The sequence below is a fragment of the Prionailurus viverrinus genome, chromosome B1 (assembly GCF_022837055.1).
Source record: "Prionailurus viverrinus isolate Anna chromosome B1, UM_Priviv_1.0, whole genome shotgun sequence".
NCBI lineage: Eukaryota > Metazoa > Chordata > Mammalia > Carnivora > Felidae > Prionailurus > Prionailurus viverrinus.
Genome location: NC_062564.1, coordinates 99,542,416 through 99,565,939, shown reverse-complemented (window position 1 = coordinate 99,565,939; position 23,524 = coordinate 99,542,416). Strand labels below are relative to the sequence as shown.

Sequence of the window (23,524 nt, the reverse complement as noted above, 5' to 3'; positions counted from 1 at the left end):
CAAGTTTATCTTTTGAGATGTTTATATTTACAATGAGATCTGAGGAAAGCTGGGAAGGCCCTTATGTCTTTAGGTATTTATATCAAAATTATTTTAATGCACTTTGTTTTATTTCTATTGAGCTTATTTTTTAAGTAAAAAAAAATGTAAGTAACTGTGTAGGTGTTATCACTTAGACATCCTAGTATTAAAAGCTACTGAAATGTAAAATGATGATATCTAGGATAAGTAAGAAGTGCATTTGGGGTGAGACAAGGTGTGGAGTTAAATGGACAGGAAAGTGTAAGGTTGTACAGAAAAGGGAAATGGAGGTTGAGTTTTATGCCTGAAGGCATAAAAATCACCAAGTACTTTGTAATCAAATCTCTTGATGGGGAGTGGGGGAGGGAAAGGCAGGAGAAGATGGGAGGGAGGAAGGAGGCTTACCTACAACTTTAAAAGAAAGGAAGATATTTCTGTAAAACTGCTCTTGGACTATTATGTTTTTAAGGATTAAGCTCATGAGGTTGCTTTCCTTCTTGAATATGTTTTTTCTTAAAAAATTTTAGGAGCCTTTAAATGATTGCTGACTCTGTCAACTCATGACATGAGGAATCAACATTTCTTTGGCCCTGTGCCAGCTGGAATGGATACCTCAGCTTTCTATGGCATTCAGAATCTGGTTGTTTCCTTTTTTGAGTGGCTTGCAAAAAATTAATATTAATGCTTTTAGATAAACCTTCATTCTATTTTCTACTCTATCCTCAGCTTTTTACTTCTTAGTTGAATTTGAAAAAAAAAATATATATATATATATATATTTGAAGTGTTTTCTCTCACCAAATCATGGCTGTTTTTTTCTTCCTCTAGTATGAATAGAATTCAATATTGAATGCAAGGAATTTCTTTTAGTTAGCTTTGCAGTCAGCATTAAATTGTTGCACAATTATCCAGTGGATTGGTTTTAAAAGATCAATAGAATTATTTAAAACACTAATATTATGTAAGTTATTATCAAACTATGTGTCAATAAATTATTATTTATACACAATTCCTTAATGACTAAATCAAACATCTAAGTATTAGTATGTTAGAGAAACTCTAGTCGGGCACTGGAGAATAATGCCTGGGTAAAGGAATCAGTTTTAGGAAGCAACATGTACATGTTGAACTTAATTTAAATATCATTTGAAACATATGTTGGACCAAGATACACATCTTTCAGAAGCACATGACTTTGTCAGTCTCTTGTTTCCTTTTATAAACAGAATTATTATGCTTGTAATGGGCCAGGATACTCAAGCTTTGTTTCAGAGTACCATACTTGTTTTTGAAAATACTACTTAAGGTTGTAAAATGCATTTGCAATTTATAGCTATTTACTTTTAGAATTCCTTCCACGTGCTTTTGTCTCTGTGGTTCCTCAGGAGAGTAGCATGTTTTCAACCAGCATTATTTCCACTGCACAGCAACTGAAATACGATATTTGTTTCTTGTGGTATTGCTGATACTGCATATTTTAGATATTAAATAAATAGACTTTTCAAAAGACCTAATTAAGTCATTACTCTTGGCCAGACATTTTCAGACATTCACTAGAGCTATTAATTCACTGCATCAGCTGATTTTGAATATAAAAAGATTGTTGTATCAACATATTTTGATGCCTTTGTTTCTGTTCATAAGAATTAACTTTAGGAGTATTAATTATGACTGTCACTATATAGACAGGACATATCTAAATTTCAAACCATTTGTGTAATAGCTTTAAGTTGTTTTTTTTTTCTTTGCTTTCCCCTAATTTCCAAACACTTACCATTTTAATAGGTAAGAATTGAATGTAGCTCTTTTCATACCTGGATTGCTTTACTAGAATAATGGAACTCTTAGTGAAACAGAATAAATAGTACAGAATGTGGTCAGATTAGAAGTCTAAAATTCTTATTTGAATGTTTTTGTTAAACCATATAATTATAATAAATACGTTAGATACTCCATGTACACCTGAATATACAAGATACATGTGGTTTTGTGTTAAACTCAGCTATTCCGTTACCAAATTAAAACATGCTTTGAGGCATTCACTTTACTAAATTTTAAGATTGGCTTGAAGAATGCAGTAGAAAAATATAGCCAATCCCACTGAACATGTATTTTGAAAGAGTATTTTTGTCTTTGGCTTATAGAAATCATACCCTTAGGTGTTTGGTAATGAAGGATAAAACACATCTAATCTGTGGAGGAAAAGATGTATGGAAACCGTGGGTGCTGTGGTCTCCCAGCATGCCAGACTTCTAGTCTACAAATCCTAAATTTCAGGTTTTCCCGATATCCTTCTTGGGAGTTCTTATCCCGGATATTTTGATAAATAAATTTCTAGAGCTTAATAATTGTAAAAAAGATATTTATTTTATTTAAGTATATTTAAGTAAAAAAGTAATTGTTTGAAGTCAACAATTCCGACACTATAAGTCAGTGTCAACACTTAACATATACGTATTATAGGAAATGAGAAAACATATTTTTTCCCTGCAATATATAGCAACTCAGTTGTATTTTCATTTAAAGTATTCATTTACAGGAATCTCAGTCATCAAATGAACTTAATCCATTATATAAAAACAGGAATAAAGATAACAGCTATCACTGTTATATGCTTTCTGAAGGATCATTCTAGGTGTTTTACATGTATTAACTCATTTAATGTTCACAGTAGCCCTATGTGGCAGGTAATGTTATTATTCTGATTGTCCAAGTAAAGAAACATCGGCTCATTGGGGCTAAGTATAAGGACCAAGGTGGAGCAGAGATTCAACCTCAAAAACATCAAATCTCATCCAGTGCAGTATATAATATTCAATGTAGTATTTTAATTATAATATAATTAAGAAATATCTAAATCAAACTGCTTATAATTTCAACATTGTACTGTCAAGTTTATATTTAATATATGTTTGAAAATACTGTATTACCAAATATGTTTTGAAATAATATATGTAGAATATATTTTAAAATACTAGGAGGTCGTCATTCCCCATCATCAAGTCCACATGGGTTCTTTAATTTTAATTATTCTAAACTTCTTTATTTTTGACTTTGCTAATATCTAATCTTTCTTGAAACCTGCCCTTTAAACTCCGTGAGTGCCCATCAGGTGATGCGCTTAGGGCAGTGTTTAGCACTTAGGGAACACTGAATGAATGTACCGTTTTTCTCAACCTTTTCATGTCCCCTACTAACTTTCTAGTTTAGATTTCATGTTTTGAGGGTCACAGCTCAAAGGTCTAAGAAAACACAAGAAATCACCCGCTCTCATTTTACAGAACATGGACTTGGAACTTCAAACCATATAGATTGTAGAAGGTTTAACCTTGAGGAAATGAAGCCCCAGTCCTTTGGACCCAAACTCTCCTCACTCTTTCCCTTCTCTGGCCTCTTCCCACTCTAGTCCCTCCTACATTATCAACAGCCTTGAAAGATTGCTTCCAATTAAGCCAGGATTAGTGTTTTCTTGGCCATAAAATTCAAACCAATTTGTGTTGCAGTTGAGATTCTCCAAAATATACCCATAACCAAACCAAGAGTTTGGTTTGACCTTCTTCTATTCTTCATTTAAACTCTTTCTTCTAACAAACTGTTTAACAATGAGTAAGCCAAACACATCATTTTCCTTTCTTCTGCACTTTTGCTTAAACTCAAATATTCCCTTAGACTTTGCTTTACAAAAAAAAAAAAAAAGAAAAGAAAGAAAGAAGGAAGCCATTCTACAAACCCCAGTTCAGTCCATACACATTCTCCATTATTATCTTCCTTAAAGAAATCAATTTGGTTCTTACAGTGGTTATTTAAAGCCTCCCCCATTTAGTACTTGCCTCATTTAATTACCTTCTCATACTGAATCAGAATGATCATGAGCTCAGAGTCAGGCACAGTTGGATTTGAAATCCATGCTAACTGATGCAGTGTGACTCTGTAAGTTACCTAGCATCTCAGAACCCACTGTCTTCATTTGTGAAATGGCACCTCATGGAGTCGTGAACTGAAGTGAGATAATGCATACATAATGCTGTCACAGTACCTGGAACAGAGCAAGTCTATAGCAAATCCTCTGGTCATGCGATTAGTAGTAGTGTCATTTGTATTTTCTGTAGCGACAACTTGACTTTTTTCTATGTGTATATTTTATGAGTTAAAAGATATATATCTTATACTGATGGCTGATATTTTCTGTTATTTAATGGATAGGTGTTGAAAGACTATGTAATATACTACTTTGGGTGGTTATCTTTTGAAATCTTTTAATATCTTATAAAGGAAAGCCCAAAGCCTCACTTTGTCAAAGACATATTCAACACAAAGAATGGTGCTCTTACTTTTCTACTTCTAACACGTTCAGATATGGGTCTTTTTCTTAGGGTGCGAATGCTCTGGTCACGTACACTATCATTAGTGGAGCTGATGACAGTTTCCGCATTGACCCCGAATCTGGAGATCTGATAGCAACCAAGCGGTTGGACAGGGAACGCCGTTCCAAATATTCTTTGCTGGTTCGGGCAGATGATGGCCTTCAGTCCTCAGATATGAGAATTAACATCACTGTCAGTGATGTGAATGACCACACACCCAAGTTCTCCAGACCTGTGTACTCTTTTGACATCCCCGAAGACACAACCCCAGGTAAGCGGCACACCCTTAAGTGTATTTTGCCAACGTCACTTTTGACTAAAATTATGGGATATGTAATGACTGCTCTTAAGTAACTAGTTTTTATTGTATACTACTAGGTATAAAAATATATGTGCTAGATATTTTAGTCTTTTAATTAACCTTTTTTGATATAGTTCCCAAGTGAATTCCTAGACTTTGGAGAACAAATGAAGTTAGCAATTCATCTAATTACTAATTACAAATATTTCTGTTTCTGAAAGTATTTGTGATGTGTTGTTAATTTTCTGTCAATGACCGTTTTGGTACTATTTTTCCACTTTATACTCTGTGATATTTTACATCCCACTTAAACATTTTATGTGTTAATATTTCTAAATGCTGACCTCTAAGAAACTGGTCATTTAATATATTGTACTTTGCTACCCCTGCATCCATTCTGAATTAATGTACTTTAGAAATGCATTTGCAGGACAGGACTGCATCTTTATTTTTAACATATTTTAAATTGATTACAAAAATTAAATGGATACTGTAAAAGTGCCTAATATAGTGTTATGTGTACAAAGCACAAAGAAAAACACATGAAAACCTGTCAATACTGCCTCTAACACTTAAAACCTGTGTGACCCAGGGAAAGTTAATTCATATCTCTTAGCCTTAATTTCAAGTTCCATAAAATGGAAATAATAATTCCTGTTGGAATTAGAGTAAAGGTTAATTTGGAGAATATATCATAGTGTGCTAACACGGGGCTTGGGAAATCGCAGGTACTCAATAAGTGTTAGTGGAATCTCAATCCTGAATTGTCGCCTTGCCTCTTTGAACATATTATGTTGTGATTGTTGAGTTTGAGTACTAAATATCCATATTTTCAGTGTGTGTACGCTTCATTTCAATTATTGGAAATTCTTATCTAAAATTGAAATTTTATTCTAAATTACATTTGGAATGATTTTGCGTAATAAGGCATATGTTACAGAAACTCATTTGACAAAGAAATTAAATATTTATAGACTACTTCTCACTGCAGTTTACCCTTCCCTCCCAACATGAGATGTGCACGTCCTTCATGAAATTACCATCACGTTTATTTCTGCCTTAATTACAGCAATGACCACATGAGCTATCAAGTGATATCCCCTGAGCATAAGTCTGAATTATTGCTTGGGACCCACACCTTTCTGATACTAGCTATGGGCCCCAATAGAAGTCATTGCAGTCACCAATATGTTCATGAATTGTTAGTGCCAAGCAGAAAAATAATGTCAGAAGTAGTATTATTTCTCCAGAACATTTACACTGCAACATAGAATTTCCTGCGTATTTAATATGCTATATATTTCATTAATATTTGGGAAGGTTGGTATCAGCATTAATGTAGAAATCTGCAGAATGTTGAGTTCACTCTATTTTCATAGTGATTCTCTGGTTAAAATGTTTTACTGTAATAATAAAATTTGTTGGTGTCTGCATATAGTCTCTGAATAATACCTTATCTCATTAATTTTAGACCATTAATTTATTTCTTGATAGGTTCATTGGTAGCAGCTATTTTAGCTACAGATGATGACTCTGGTGTGAATGGAGAAATTACATATATTGTGAATGAAGATGATGAAGATGGCATATTTTTCCTGAATCCAGTTACTGGAGTCTTTAATTTGACTCGAGCATTAGATTATGAAGCACAGCAATATTATATCCTCACTGTTCGAGCTGAAGATGGTGGGGGACAATTTACTACCATTAGGGTGTATTTTAATGTACTAGATGTAAATGATAACCCACCCATTTTCAGCTTAAATTCATATAGCACATCTTTAATGGAGAATCTACCTCTAGGATCTACTGTTCTTGTGTTTAATGTTACCGACGCAGATGATGGTATGTACTTTATTTTATACACTTAAAATTTTACTAGATATGACCTCAGATTTATATTATATTTATTTACTGTGTTCAGCTGTCACAATTTTTTTAATATAGGTCCAAAAAGGAATAGATTTATGATTTAATTATAGAGGATTAAAAATCTGAGTACTTTATAAGTTAAATTCTTGTAACAGTTACACAGCATGCATTGTTATCATTTCAAAAACTTTGTCTTCTGGGGCACCTGGGTGGCTTGGTTGGTTAAGCATCCGACTTAGGCTCAGGTCATGATCTGGAAGTTTGTGAGTTCGAACTCCACGTTGGGCTCTGTGCTGACAGCTCGGAGCTTGGAGCCTGCTTCGGATTCTGTGTTTCCTTCTCTCTCTGCCCCTCCCTTGCTCACGCTCTGTCTCTCTCTCTCTCCCTCTCAAAAATAAATAAACATGAAAAAAAACCCTCTTTATCTTCCTTTTTTACAGTATTGTAGTTTAATAATGTAGAAGTCATAAAACAATTGTTTACTAGGCTTCTGTCAGATTAGTAAAAATATTTGTCTACATTTATAACTTTAACATATACAGGATAAAATTTGGAAGCAAAAGGAAAACCAACATTTAAAAAAATACTTAAGAATGCATAATTAGTTATATATTTCCAACAGAAAGCTTCTGATAATATTTTAGCAAGTTTTCATGCTTTGACTGAAAAGATGATTCAGATCTCTTTAACTTATGCTATATAATCAAGTTGAGATTTCACCTTAACTCTAGACTTTACATGTGTTTAATTTTATTTATTGCAAAATCATTTGGCAAACTTTCTTTTAAAATATAACTCTCCTGGCCTTTATTCTAAAACCTGTTTTGTAAATACACATATTATATAATATAGCACTAGAGATAACATTGTGCATATTATCAGTCTTTAACTGATATGTTTGGAAAGTTAATACCTTGTTTCCCCTTTTATTGGATGAGTTAGATGTCCTATCTCTTGAGAAAACAAGGGACAGAACTTTTAAGAGGAAATAGGTCTCGAGCCTGAGGATATGCCTAACAACATAGGCATATCAACCTTAATTTAGAATTTCCTGGTTCTTACTGACTTGGATGATTAATGTAATTTTGGAATACCATTGTATCTCAACATTCTCCTCTATACTTAGTTTCCTTTCAGAATTGTCTAGAAGTGTCACTGAGAAAGATATGACAGGCAAAAAGCACATTATTTTATATATGTTTCAATTCACAAAATTGGAAATACTTTCTTTAGAGTTCATTAAGTGCATTTTGAAGTTTTCCCCTTTTATATACAAGCACAGTTAATATTGGTTGCAGGTATATATCTAAAAAAGAAGTATCTGTAATTCTAGTACTACTACTATAGCTAATAATAACCAATATTCGTGGCATATTTACCATGTAACTAGTCTTGGCCTAAGAACATTGCTCACTCTATTTCATTTACACTAGCCCAGCTCTGTGATTGGCTCCAACTGGCATTTATATACAATTGAGCTTATTCCCAATTTTGGAAGTTGATGTCTGTATTATAACTTTCATTAGTTTACCTGCTGTCTGCATATCAATATCTTATTTGTCCTTATGACTGGTCCTGGCTTTTCTGTAGTGAAGAATTTTTTTGCTATGTTTCTTTGTGATTTATTTATTATGCACTAGAGAGTGACTGTTGCTTCACAGGACTGTGTGTTCCTCTGGATTAAATTTTATTTTTCCTCATACCTTCAAATACAGAGAACTGAACAATAGCAAATAAGAAACTTTCTTTGTGAAAGCCTGTTGGAATATTCCTAAAGCAATATATTATTCACAGCCATATATTAACCATTGACTTCAACTTACTCTTCATGCATTTCTTTTCCTTTAATTGTGTTGAGTAAAAGTTTCAAGCTACATTTTTCCATTGTTTTAGTTTTGAATGTTTTTATCACTGTAATTTCCTGTACTTTGGCCTAAAATATAGGACATGGTTCCTATTCTTTCTGAATTTCAAGGATAATGATAAGACTGAACCAGGGTAACCTTCTTTGTTTAAAATTACCAACTCAATCACACTAAATAGTTCTCAAAGTATTTCACAGGCAGTATTATTTAGACATTTTTTAAAAAAATAACAAATTCGGGGTACCTGGGTGACTCAGTTAAGCATCTGAATTTAGCTCAGGTTATGGTCTTGCTGTTTGTGAGTTCAAGCCCACCTGAGGCTCCATGCTGAGCGTGGAGCCTTCTTGGGATTCTCTCTCTCCCTCTGTCTCTCTCCTTGCCTCTCCTCCACTTGTTCTCTCTCTCTTCCCAAAATAAATAAACTTTAAACTAAACTAAACTAAACTAAACTAAACTAAAACAAAACAAAACAAAATAAAATAAAATAAAATAAAATACAAAACAAATTCATCTAAATCTGTGATCAAAAGGTTCCTGATGGGAGAGTATTGTCATTTGAGGAAATTTTATATAAAAATAAAGTTAATATTTTCTGATTCTCCAGAGTTTAACCTAAAATTTTAGGTTACAGAAATATTTAGTAAAAATAGGTCAAATATTTTACTATTTTTACAATACAAATAGGATATGTATTAATCTCAAGGCTTCCCTGTGTATAGTTTAAAAAGTATTATATTGAGGCAAAATGTTATAAACCGAACTTAACGCAAATAAAGTGGCTTTCGTAGTTATTATGTTATTCTAGAAATAAATGCATATGATTTTCAAAATATTGGGAGTCATAGACTGTTTTGAGAATAGAGCAATGGTAATTATTACTGAATAAGTTCACCTGTATATGCTTGGTACAATTGCAGGCATTCAAATTAAAGAAGTTTCATATTCCATTGACTTGATGACCTTTTTCGAAATCACTTCATAAAGCTGAATACTATCTGAAACAGTTCTGTGCCTTACAGCTGTATGATAAGTTGACAAATGGTAGTTCATTGTAGCCTAATTAAATCATGTTTAGGGATTGTGAATAAATACACACATTTCATCACAGAACTATATACCTATGTTACGTGCTATATTTCCTGGAACTAAATAATTCTCGAGACTGAAAAAAAGAAAAAGAGAAACAAAGACTCAATACAACCACACATGCACAATAAAACTGCCAGAAAGAATCATGCGCCTAAACCACTTTCAGAACATTGAACACAAATGGCTAGAAATATGAACAGTTTTAAGTTTAAAGACCTGGTGGGCTATAAAATCCCACTAAACTCAAGTCCCATTGCTTATGGGTAAATTACAGAATTTTAAAATAATGTATGTACTGTTTCGTGATTTGAGTATTTGATGCAAAGGACAGAGAGAGACAAATGATGTGAGCTCTGTATTTTTTTTAGGAAACTACAAATCGTTAGGGAGAATTTTGAGCTTCTCTCTATCCACATCTATTTTCTAGCTGTAGAGCACATGCCCAGAGTCATTTAGAATTGTCAGAAAGGAAAAGTCCTTTTCTTTATAGTAAGGTAATATATGGGTGGCTCTTGTGGCCTGTAATTGCAACGGGAAGGATTCATGAAGTTCCTGAGATGAGAGCTGTTTTTCAGATAGTGGTGCAGTATTTTGTGCAAAGGTTGTTGCATTTTTATGTTTATTTTCTCAAAGATGATTGTTATCATGAGTTCCTCTTAATGTTATTATCTAATATCAATATTTGTCATTATGAACCTGAATATAAAATCAAATTTTTCTTTTTTTGTAATTCTTGTTAAAGTTTAATACTTACTACTTACCCCACCCAACTGCCTCACCATACTTTTTTTCCTTTAAAAAAAGAGGCTGTTCTGCTGTTTACAAGGAGGCTATAAAGTCTTGGTATCATATTCTCTTTTTGCCTCTGAAATGTAGTTGTTTACTCAAGGAAGTGGCAAACATGGTGGACCAGAGTGTTCAGATCCTTGATTTAATTGCTTGAATTCCAATTGATTTATGTAGAAATGCTAGGCCATCACTTTGTAGCCATGTGTAATTTTGTCAGTTTTTCTAATTTCTTTTGATCTTGGGCATGAAAGATTTTATATGCTTTCACAGAGCTAAATTTTATATCTCTGCTTGTTGGTATTATTTTATCCAGATGTTTTCATAACTTTTTCTCAGTAATAATTGTGTCTGAATTTGTGCCTCAAAGAATAGGAATTCAATATTTACTGATGGGTTTAGCCATAAAAAATGCAGAAAATTTCCTTAGTAAAAAATGACTTACAAGTATATTAAAAATATATAATATACATCTTTTAAATTAAATGTCTTTTTAGGGATATATAGGTGTATATATTTTCTGAAATAAGAAATATATAAAATATTATATATATAAAATCTCTATATATTGAACCAATTGATGGAAAATTTTTTGCACCAGTTGATGGAACTTTTTCTTCCCCCATCCTTTGAATTTTAAGTCAAAGGTTGAAGTAGACTGTTGACCTTGTTCAATCCAGATCTTAAAATTCTCTTTATCTCCTCCTGGTAAATTGACCTTTGACTCCCATTAGCTTTATTTATTCATATTTTTCCGCATCTTCAGAGTCCTAATTATTCTGAACTTTACACTGGTTGTTCACTTCTGAATAGTTTTAAATAAACTATAAATATTAAAAGCCACAACTCACAATGAGGAGGAAAATCTACCTTTTCAAAGATCTATTCAATCCTGGAGATTTTTATGAACAAGTCAGTGTCTGAAAGTTATTTTCATAAAAATTTCTTCTCTATATCAACATATAGACAAAGGACATTAGATAGAGACCATAAAATCACAGGGAAAGAGTAATTCTAACATGTTTTTTTTTTTTTTTTTTTAAAGAGCAGGCAATCCTTAGCTGGTAGAAAAGAAAATACCATTACTCAACTAAAACTTGCCTTCCCAAGGAATATGACAAGTTTCAAAAAACGGTAAACGGTAACAAGTAGGGGCGCCTGGGTGGCTCAGTCGGTTAAGGGTCTGACCTTGGCTCAGGTCATGATCTCATGGTTTGCGAGTTCAAGTCCCACATTGGGCTCTGTGCTGACAGCTCAGAGCCTGGATCCTGCTTTAGATTCTGTGTCTCTTTCTCTCTCTGCCCCTCCCCTGCTCAGACTCTGTCTCTGTCTCTCAAAAATAAATAAACATTGAAAAAAAGTTTAAAAAAAAAAGCGCTAACTCAAGTAGTAATAGGCTTCTAAGAAAGAGTATTTTTCAAGAAAAAAAGAAAAGAGTGATCAAATTGCTTTAGAAGACTCTTGGGACAGACTAGATATTATTTCTGACACCTGAATAGTTTGTTGTTTGTTTTTTGTTTTTTGTTTTTTTTTTTTTAAGTAATCTCTAAACCCAACATGGGGCTTGAACCAACCCTGAGATTAAGAGTCACATGCTCTAGTGACTGAGCCAGCCAAGCACCCCTGATGCCTAAACAGTTTAAATTAACTTCAGAAAAATAGGAACTATTTGTCAGCAGTTAACACAACTCAACAGATTTTCCCTAGCATAAAATCCGAGAGTATAAAATCCTTGTTGAGAATGAATTATCTAGATACATGAAATGTTTCTTAACAATACTTAGAATATCCTACAGTGTCCCAACATCTTTAGGAAGAGATATAAAAATGTGCATAGCATTATGCGCAAGTGAAGAAAACATAAATCTGGGGCAAGAAATCTGATTTCTTTTTGTTTTCACTGCTTCTCTGTTATTTACTTTCAAATTATTTACTGAAAACAATTGGCCGATCCGTTCCCCACATCATTTTTGTGAGAATATTCTCTGCAGTCATTTTCTGAAATAGGAAATTATATATTATTTTTTATAATTAAGAAGTGACACATGTTGTAAGAAAAATATATAAAATAGTATCTAAATATAGCCCAATAATATAGTGTGAGCATTTATATTTGCAGCCTTTTATGTGTAACTTTACTGCTAACATTTCCTTCAAAGAATACTTTTAAAACACATTAAGTGTACATAATAAAATCCGAGAGAGAATTATTTTCACAAAGGGCATGAGCCAGATGCTTAATAAGAATTAAAAAGTATTTATTGGTTCTGACAAGAAATGTAAAAGTAGGCTTAAAACGTGACTAATGCCATACATCAGAAAATTTTATTACCCTTCTCTGAAAATTGGTGTCAACCTCAATAAATTACTGAAGTTCTAAATGTTTGGCTAATAGTATAGACTGTGGCACTGTTAATGTTGAACCCTCAGGAACCATTTGATAGAAATAAGAAAGTATATAGAAAAATATTCGCTCTCTGGCATATTTTTCTCCTTTCTAATTTTGTAATTTAACATTTCAACATCGTAGTAAGTTGTAGGCATTATATAGATCATTTGTTCACCAGATTGTAAACATCTTTTTCAGAACAAAAGTTAACAGACAAGGAATTATGTGTATGCATTACTTACAAAACAACTAACTGTGGCTAATTCATCCAAAGTTGTGTTTGGGGCATCATATATCAAATATGCAAAGTTTTATGCCAGAATGTTTGGTACAACTTGGTCTGTAATCAGCACACATTCAAGAAAATTTAATGTTTTCCCTTCCATTTCAGGCATCAACTCCCAATTGGCTTATAGCATTGCTTCAGGTGATAGCCTCGGTCAGTTTACAGTGGACAAGAATGGTGTACTGAAAGTCCTTAAAAGTTTGGATCGGGAAAGTCAGTCCTTCTACAACCTGGTTGTTCAAGCACATGACCTGCCACAACTTCCAGCCTCCAGATTCACAAGCACTGCCCATGTCTCCATTATTTTGTTGGATGTAAATGATAACCCACCAACATTTCTTTCCCCTAAATTGACATACATTCCAGAAAACACACCTATTGATACTATTGTTTTCAAAGCTCAAGCAACTGACCCAGACAGTGGCCCAAACAGCTATATTGAATACACCCTGCTGAACCCTTTGGGAAACAAGTTCAGTATTGGGACCATTGATGGTGAAGTGAGGCTCACTGGAGAACTGGATAGAGAAGAGGTTTCTAATTACACTCTAACAGTGGTGGCTACAGACAAAGGTCAACCAGCTCTCTCTTCATCTACAGAAGTTGTAGTCATGGTGCTTGATATCAATGACAACAACCCTGTTTTTGTGCAGGCCTTGTATAAAGTGGAGATTAATGAGAACACACTTACTGGAACAGATATAATACAAGTATACGCAGCAGATGGAGATGAAGGTACAAATGGACAGGTTCGCTATGGCATTGTTGATGGTAATGCCAATCAGGAATTTCGCATCGACTCTGTCACAGGTGCCATCACTGTGGCTAAGCCTTTGGATAGAGAAAAAACTCCTACTTACTCACTAACTGTTCAGGCAACAGATCGGGGAAGTAACCCCAGAACTGACACCTGCACTGTCAGCATTGTTCTACTGGATATTAATGATTTTGTTCCCATGTTTGAGCTATCTCCATATTCTGTGAATGTCCCTGAGAATTTAGGGACACTGCCCAGAACAATTCTTCAGGTCAGTGTATTTAAATAAAATAAATGCTATGTTCACCATAAGACATCTAATTTAAAAGTCAACACTCGGGGCACCTGGGTGGCTCAGTCAGGTGAGTGTCTGGCTTGAGCTCAGGTTGTGATCTCGTGGTTCATGGGTTTGAGCCCCACGTAGGGCTCTGTACGGTACAGCACAGCTGTTTTGGGTTCTGTGTCTCCCTCTCTGTCTGCTCCTCCCCTGCTTGTGCCCTGTCTCTCTCTCAAAAATAAATAAACATGAAAACTTTTTCAAAAATAAATAAATGTCAACCCTCTCCTACAGTGTTCATGCTTCACCCACTCTCTTCCTCATTGTCTCCATAAATGCTTACCTGCAGATACAGGAAATCTCGAAAAGGAAAGATTTATGAAAACTATACCCAAGAACTTACTGATTTCCTCCTCATAGATTAAAATATCGCATTACAATTATGTTCTTTTGTGGATACTCATGTTGCACACTTTTATGTATTTGTGTATTTTGACTTGTTTCACTATAACAGTAATATCTAAACATAGTGAGAAAATAAAATGATGTAAATGTTTGAAAACTTGGTTACAAAAATTCTACTCGCTCGCCTCCTTACCTAGATGGAACTTTTGTTAAAAATTTTTGTGAAGCTTTCCAAAGATACTATAAGTTGATTTTATATATAGTTTTACACAAATAATACATACTACTCTGTACCATTTTTACTTTTTACTCGAAACTTAAAGATGTGTCTCAGGAACCTTTTAATATTGGTACATATGACTTTATCTCATTTTATTTAAATTTATTTATTTATTTTGAGAGACAAAGTGTGTGAGCAGGGGAGGGGCAGAGACAGAGGAAATGGGAGAATCCCAAGCAGGCTCCAAGCTGTCAGCGGGGAGCCTGATGAAGGGCCCAATCCCACTACTGTGAGATCATGACCTGAGCCAAAATCAAGAGTCAGACGATTAACTGACTACCCAGATGCCTCTACCTCATTATTTTTAATGATACATTTTATTTTGTGGTGGACGTTGTGTTAGATTTATTCACATTCCTGGCATGTATTATTCTCTCCTACAGGTGGTGGCAAGAGATGATGATCAAGGTCCTAATAGCAAACTCTCATATGTTCTATTTGGTGGTAATGAAGACAATGCTTTTACTCTCTCGGCTAGCGGAGAACTTCGAGTAACACAGAGTTTGGACCGCGAGACAAAGGAACACTTTGTCTTGATGATCACAGCTACAGATTCAGGTACGCCTTGTCTGGTTATGAAGAATTTCTTCACAATATAAATAAATAAAAGTATATTCGTCTACCATGAAATTAAACATTTATTGCAGAATTTATGAATTCTTGGCACTCCAATTGTATCTATATAATTTATAGCAGATATATCACTTTGTGAAATTTGTGTATAAATATCTAAGTGATAAAGGCTTGAGTACAATACAAACAGGGCTCTATTCCTGTAAGACCAAATGTTTCCCTGCCCACTTAGCCATCACTTTTGAGGGTAATTTGATACTCTACCAATTAAGCCATGAGGCATTTCAAGCACTTTCAGCTTTAAAACATTCAATGGTTCTAACTGGTCATAGTGGGTAATAAAGTGGGTCCAGAGTTCTTCATTAGTCGTCTAGGTTTTGTAAGTAGCCATAATAGGCATTTGATGAAGCCCCACAGAGCTCCAAAAGGAGTATCAGTGAGAACGTGGCATCCTCACTGAGTTAGCAGCATAGTGGACTACCATAGAAATAATGAAAAACAGTATACGCTAGGATTTAATGTCTGTAAGCAGTAATTGTGTAAAGTTGTATAGCAGGTGGTACAAAATACAATCTATTAAAAAATAATATTACTATTTACCACCATTTTGTTTTGCATATATTGACTCTCTAAATACTGAGACTTCTAATTCAAAATTGAAATAATTAAAAATTTGTCAAAGGAATGTTATGCCTTGAAGAAAGTATGTATTGCTTAAATATTTGTTGAATAAATGATTGAATGAATGAATTGATCGTTGAATTCCAGAGGCATTAATGAATCATGAAACATTGCCTTATGTGACATTCATTTATACAAATAGCCACACAACTTATTGTTTAAGGATTAAAGAATTTGATAATGTTGACATAGTTTCTAAAATTTTGTTGAAATCGCTTGAAGCCAAAAAGATTTGTTGGAACCTCAAAGGACTAAAATTATATCTATATCTACGTATATAATTTTGTATTCATGAATACAGTATATATTCATGTAGATTTGTGGATACTGATACAGAAGAACAATTTTGAGTTTACAACAGTCCTCGTTTTACTGTTGTTGAAAGGTTTTTGATGAACATGGCATTAAGTTTTTGTTATATATGACCAATTTTGGAGTATACAATATATTGTTTCCGGTCACCACTTCTCATAAAAGAGCAGGGGATTTTGAGATTACAGGTCATGATCGATTTATATTCGGTATTCAGATGATAGTGCCAATGATTATTAATTCAGGTGGCTCTTATATATTATTTGCATTTACTCTTGGGATTGTCATTATCTGAGACTATTGCCTACAGAGAAAACCACAGTCTCTGCCTTTTTGAAAATATGTGTGAATGACCATGTTATATTTTTGCAAACTATAAAATCCTGAGGAATAATGAACAGAATATGGTGTGGTAACCATGTAAAGTTTAAACCAAGTTTACCTGAAACATGTTTTATTATGTGCATAGTCAGTAATGTGCTTCATGATCAGTAGGCACAAAGGGTAAGCATTCTTATGTAAGAAATACAGTCACTACTACATTGCTCATATCAATCCAGTATTTCAATAGTCACTTGGATAGAAGAGAGAAAAAAATTGAGTAGACACTGGTAGTCAGATATTTACAACCAAGGTTTTATTACTAAAACACCCCAGTCTTAGCTTCCTTCTCCAGTTAGTACTGGAAATGTGTGGTCAGTTCTATGCATGCGTGAAAACATAGCCTTTGTAAAAGTGAAGTGGGGAAGGAGAAACCAGGACCAGAAATCTAGCTGGCTAAGGCATCAGTCACTATAAAACCTGTGCACAGAATGTGTGTCACAGAGAAGTCATCCCTGGGTGGGAAGCAGGATGTGATTGCAAGAGTTAGGTTGCAGCGCAGGGTGATCTGGGATGAGCAGGCACAGCCCACAAGTTCTCCATCAGAGGATTTGTACTTTGGAATATTCTAAGTCAAAAATCATGGTAGAGAAAGAATGTAACCATGTAGACAAGAGTGCTTGTTTTCAACCAGGGGATTCTGGGAATTTAAATTATTTTTGTATGTCTATGTAGTCAAGGGTTGGGGGATATTGTGAAGAGGAAGGAAATTTATATATATATATATATATATATCCATATCTATATCTATATCTATATCTATATCTATATCTATATCCATCTGTGTCATGCAGTATAACAGGTTTTACAGACATTAACCCATTTTTATACATCACTTTTCTTTATCATCTCAAAACCTTGCATGTTATTTTGATTTTACTTACAGTAAACCCAAACTCAGTGTGGTTAAATAATTTGCTCAGGATCACACAGCTATGTGGCAGAGTATGATTCAGACCTTAGCATAGCTTACTTGCAAGTTCAGAGTATACTGAATTTTTAGTGTGTAAGCAAAGTCAAATTTGAAAAGAATAATATTGATTGCCAAAATTATTTTATTTGCAAACCAAAACTTAGTATTAATCTGTATAATAAAATGATAAAAACTTTCATTTTGAATCTGGTTTGAATTCTGGTTCTGTCATAATTTTCTTTGTGATTCAGGCAAGGTGTACTATCTCTCTCAATTTCAGTATCTTCTTCAGTACAATTGGGATAATAATAACTAGAAAGTAGTTTATTATAAGGTTTAATTGATACAACCTATGTTAAATTGCTAAATATGCCTATAACATAGTGTATATAATGATTTTAATAAGAATTGTACTTCATACACTTTAAATACTGTAAAATTCTTAGAAATATTTGCCCTGTCCCTTACTACATAAGTATTATTATTAAAAGATGTATAAATGTATTGGTTTCATAAACATTTTTTAAAAATTGTAGTTCACATTAAGTTTCCTTTTATACTTTACTACTTTAGAAATTTTTAGTTTGTAGCAGATATTTCTTTTCAACTTCCAAAGAATGTATTTTACAGTAAATGTTTCACTATTCAAGAAGACCACAGATTTTTAAAACTATAGTTCAACCAAAATACAGTTAAAGAGGATTTTGTGGACTGACCAGCAAAGTTAACCATCACTTGTAGTGCTATTTCTCCAACAAAATGACAATATGGAAGGGACATTTCATTCGGGGAAAAAAAACAAAAACAAAGACAAAAAATGAAAAAACAAAAAAACAAAAACCTTGAAATGATAGAGCTAAAAGTGTTTTCTTCTAATAGACATGGGTGAATGAGCCTGTTAGGAGTAACTTTCACGAGGAGGAGATTCAATAAAACATTGATCTACATGTGCAGACTATGCAAGAACCAAGCCCTGGTTCCAGAGAGTCAAACTGATGCCATCAGCCTTGAGTCAGAGGAAAATCGGGGATCTAAAATTCTTAATATCAGGACAAATAATAGAAGTATAACTCTAATTTCTAGAAAGGATTATTGGCACTACATGAGAAATGGAAAGACCATGTCTGTATTGATTCTGCCAAATATTGAGATAGGAGTATTGATAAGTTATGGAAATTCAGATTATCAGTAAAATTAAGGTATTTGGAAGTTTGTCATTTAGTGCCTTAAATATGGTGTTAGAGAGCATGATGGGAGATGTAAATGAGATTCAGCATTTTGGCAGCCTGGAAATTAGAGAATTTCTTTAAAAAAATTTTTTTTATGTTTATTTAATTTTAAGAATGAGAGAGACGGAGCGTGAGCAGGCAAGGGGCAGAGAGAGAGGGAGACACAGAATCCAAGGCAGGCTCCAAGCTCCGAGCTATCAACACAGAGCCCGATGTGGTACTTGAGCTCACAGAACTGAGATCATGACCTGAGCTGAAGTTGGACACCTAACCAACTGAGCTACCCAGGCGCCCTGAGGATTTCTTAAACTTTGTCCGAAAGCACAGATTTTGATGAGAGTGTTTTTTTGTTTTTTGTTTTTTGTTTTTTTGAGTTGCCCTGATATGAGCTCATGTGTCTGAGGCCCCTAGACAAAAAGTACTTAGTTAGGTATCTGAAGATCACTTAATATGGATCATGTAGAAAACAATCAGAAGTTGTGTGGGAAGTTGGACTGAATTATTTTAAAGTCATTAAAACTCATATGTGACAATGATTTTATATGCCATTAATTTGCATACTTTGGGTATCACAAATAAACCATTTTTGTGAGAGAACATGAGTTTGAGGTATCAGGCTTAAGAATCTGCCGTTTAATCTTGTATTCCCACCATGAAGTTTCTGACATAAGATTTAAAATACAGATTCACTTCTTTGATTTAAAAGTCAAATTGGTAGGTGACATGAGAAAACTCAGAAAAATATGGCAGCTTTAGATCCCAGATGCCATGTTATTCTCAAATTTGCCATGTTCTAAGGATCAGGAAATATCAAAGCATTCTAAACAAGAAAAAAGTTTGACAGTTTTATTATAGCCCACAAATTACTTTCCCATTGCTTTTTAAAAATTCTTACCTGTGGCAGCCCAGAGATAGGTTAACTTTGGCAATATGGCAATACTTGAATCAGCTGTTTTTGTTTTTGTTTTTATCAGCAAACCTTTAAATCTTTGAATATTTTTGGGAGAGAAAATATTAGCATTGCATTCTCATTTTATTTTTATTTACTGACTGCATGAGTATAAAGTAGCACATCTGGAAACTCTCTACTCCTGTCTACTACTTAAAATGAACTACAACTGCACTATCACGTGTGTGTGGGGCTGAATGTTACATTGCTAAATAACAAAACCAGAACAGAGTAATATAATTCGACCTCATTTTTTTTCCTATAGGCTTAAATTATTAAATGGTAATGTAATGGGTTGAAAGTATAACTCAACTCAGAATAATATTGTTTATAATTAAAAATATAAATATTCCCCTTAATTCTGTATTCCTGTTATTTTTTCTAGAAATAGAAATAGTTGGTACCAAGTACCAATTCCTAGGAGGCTAAAGCTTCAGCTTGGCACAGTAATGCAGGTACTACAGAGAACCCATCACTATGTGGCTGCTTTCAAGAGGGGCATTGGCTATAAGGCAGTCAATGCCCTTCACAAGATTTAGCATTCTCTTCCCAAGTAGCCTTCCTTATAAGAGTCTTCCTTACCATTGTCTTATATATGCAATAAATAAAATAATATGAGTTTAATGTAGTAAGTTGCAGTGAATTATCAGGGAGCCCAAAGCAATAACTTAGAAAATTAATTCAGAGAATTCAGTTACAAAATGGAAGTATATCCTGAGGTAAATACATAGCTTTGTAGTTAAACTGAAGTTCAAATCTCACCTCTGCCATTTCTTAGCCACATAACCTTGGTTAAGTTACCCTCATGTTCATATTGATAAAATGAATATACCAATTTCTACATGAAAAGCTTACTGGCAGAAATAAATATGAGAATGATTTACTTTTAGGTTTAATATTAGTCAGCTTGTTTGCTGAACATCTCAAGCTCAGTAAGCCCAGATAAAATTTTTTGACTCCCTACCCTCCATAAATTTCTCTTTGTCCACAATTTCCCAATTGCTGTTATCCTTCTTCGTTCCCTTTTCTCTGTATCCCCACATTCAACAACTGCATTGGCAAGTAGATTTCTTCCTTAAAAAGATATTGAAAAATATCCTGAATTTTTCCACTTTTCTTAATTCCCACTACCAACACCTTGGTCTAAGCCAGGACTAATATAATAGCTCCCTAACTGCCTAACTCTTCTCCCCAAAGTACATTCTTCAAGCATCTCATGAACTTTGAAACTATAAATTAGATCATCATGCCCTATCGCTTGCTTAAAAACCCTCCAGTGGTTTCTGAAAATAAAGCCTGAACTTCTCACCATGACACATAGCATTCAGTGACCTGACCTCTGTCCGCCTCTCTGACTTGGTCTTTCCCCACCCACTGCCACCTTTATCAGGCACCTGCCCTCCCGAACTGGGCAGGCTCAGCCACTGTCACCTCCAGCTCTGCATTCAGTGTCATCATGTTGATGGGTTGACATCAGCCAGTGTGGAAACATTTGACACACAGAAACCAGTAAATGTCATCAATCAGGTGACTTGCTTCTGGAGAGTAGTTGCTGTCACTTTTATTGCAAATTGACAATGTCAGATCATTTGGCCTTTAAAAATTGCCAGCCTTCTTCTGCATTTGCCCCCGTTTTCAGGTACTTCACTCTGTCTGAAGTGTTCTACCCTGTAGCTGGCTTTTTCTTTTTTCTTTCCTTTTTTTTTAAGGCCAGACACATTCATGTTTTAGTTATTCTGCCATTATATCTAGGTGAGATGTCAACTTCTCATAAAAGACTTATCTTTTTTTTCTTTTTTTTTTTAATGTTTACTTATTTTTGAGAGAAAGAAAGAGAGAGAGAGACAAAGTGCACGCAGGAGAGGGGTAGAGAGAGAGAGGGAGACACGGAATCCGAAGCAGGTTCCAGGCTCTGAACTGTCAGCACAAAGCCCAACGTGGGGCTCGAACTCACAAACCGTGAGATTTTGACATGAGCCAAAGTCGGACACCTAACTGACTGAGCCACCCAGGCGCCCCTCAGAAAGGACTTATCTGACCACCAATCTAATGTAATCCCCTCTCTCCAGTTTTACTATCACTTTGCCTTGTTGTGATTTTGTCTTAAAACCAATTATTATCTGAAAATCTAATATCATACATGAGTGTGTGGAGTAATCAAACTCTATCAATAGATATCCTTCTAATAGAATGTAAACTTCCTAAGTCTTGTGCCAAATGAATTGCCAGAGGGGCACCTGTGTGGCTCAGTAGGTTAAGCATCTGACTCTTGGTTTTGGCTCAGGTCATGATCTCATAGTTTTGTGAGTTTGAGCCCCATGTCAGGCTCTGGGCCGACAGCGCAAAGCCTGCTTGGGATTCTCTCTCTGCTCCTCCCCCACTCGTGCTGTCTCTGTCTTGCTCAAAATAAATGAATAAACTTAAAAAAAATGAATTGCCAGAAACACCCAGAACAGAACCTGTGACATAACAGGTGCTTACTAAACATTTGTTAAATGATAAAATGATTTAATGGGTAAAAAGTCATGATAATCAATCATCACCATCTTGTTATTTTAATATGCAACTGTTATTTCATATTTTATTTACCAGACTTTTAGTTTATTGTTTTATATTTATCACTTGCAGATTTTTCAAAGGTCCTACCAAAAGGAAAAGCACCAATCTTTGTAAACTCATGGCTGAAATTCCAGAAGTTTTTCTACATTGGTTGTGGTCATTCAAATTGACCTATGCTTTGAAAAAACAGCACAAGTGTTTAAGGCTCTGGAGTGTTTAGTGTGATGTGATAAATTGCAGTCATATGTAAGGACCCAGTGAAGCATTTTATGGCTTTAATTCAGTTTCAGATACTTAAAATACTGTTTGAGCTATGTTCTCATGACTTTCCCTTGAACCTTCTGGATCTCATTCAATTCTGTTATCTATTAGATGTTTCTAGGTAGGTCTTGTTCTACTCTGTGCTGTGCCCCCTACCTTTTCTTAATTTAATTCCCTAATTCAAAATCTGCATAAGAAGAAATTATGTGCATTTGAAGTGTTACCATTTAGCAATTCTTTAATACATGGGCTTCCCAAAACAAAACAAAAAAAAGCGTGAGCCTTCCATATCACTCAAGTACCCAGCACCTTTTTAGCTATAGAAATATGTCACATGTATGGTATTTAGCTTCACATGGCTTAATAATAAGGGCCTATGACTCTTCATATAAACGTAATATGAAAACTTTCACTTGTTTTGACTTTTGTCATGGGAATTTTGGTGTTTAGATAAACCGTTCCAATAGATATACATTTATACAAGTAATTTTTTCAGGTTTGATATATATATGTATATACATACATTCTTTTAATGCAAGATTATTTTCTGCCCTCACCAGAAATTTTAGAATCTGTGAGCCATTACTGTCTGCCACTACTCTTTCAGGGAACTGAATTAGTGTGTGAAAAAACATTAAAACAAGGTGATATGACAATAGAGGGATGTTTGTTGTATTTCAGTGTGTAATATGGAAGGATTTTGAAAGAGAACTATATATGAAACACTTTCAAATTAGAAAAATTTGACGTAAAGTAATAATTTTATAGCCAGAGGACTTCTTGGAGATGAACCAGACCATTTTCTTTATATTTGAGATAAGAAAAGTGAGGCCTGGAATAATTAGGCAGTTTGCCAGAGCTTGAAGAATGAGACTGACAGAGTCAAGAACAATATCAAGGATTTCTGCCTGTCAACTGAGTTCTTGCTCATGTATACTGTATTTATGAATTAGGATCTGCTGACTCTCTGAATA

General features: G+C 34.2%; 1 protein-coding gene across 1 annotated transcript in view; it reads left to right on the top strand.

Moving 5' to 3' along the window:
• FAT4 (FAT atypical cadherin 4) overlaps window positions 1-23,524 on the top strand; it is a 175,486-nt gene that overhangs the window by 86,819 nt on the left and 65,143 nt on the right. The window contains exons 3-6 of the mRNA XM_047856786.1: window positions 4,395-4,656; window positions 6,181-6,531; window positions 13,079-14,001; window positions 15,076-15,250. Of these exons, the coding sequence (XP_047712742.1) occupies window positions 4,395-4,656; window positions 6,181-6,531; window positions 13,079-14,001; window positions 15,076-15,250 (1,711 nt within the window). The remainder of the gene's footprint in view (window positions 1-4,394; window positions 4,657-6,180; window positions 6,532-13,078; window positions 14,002-15,075; window positions 15,251-23,524) is intronic.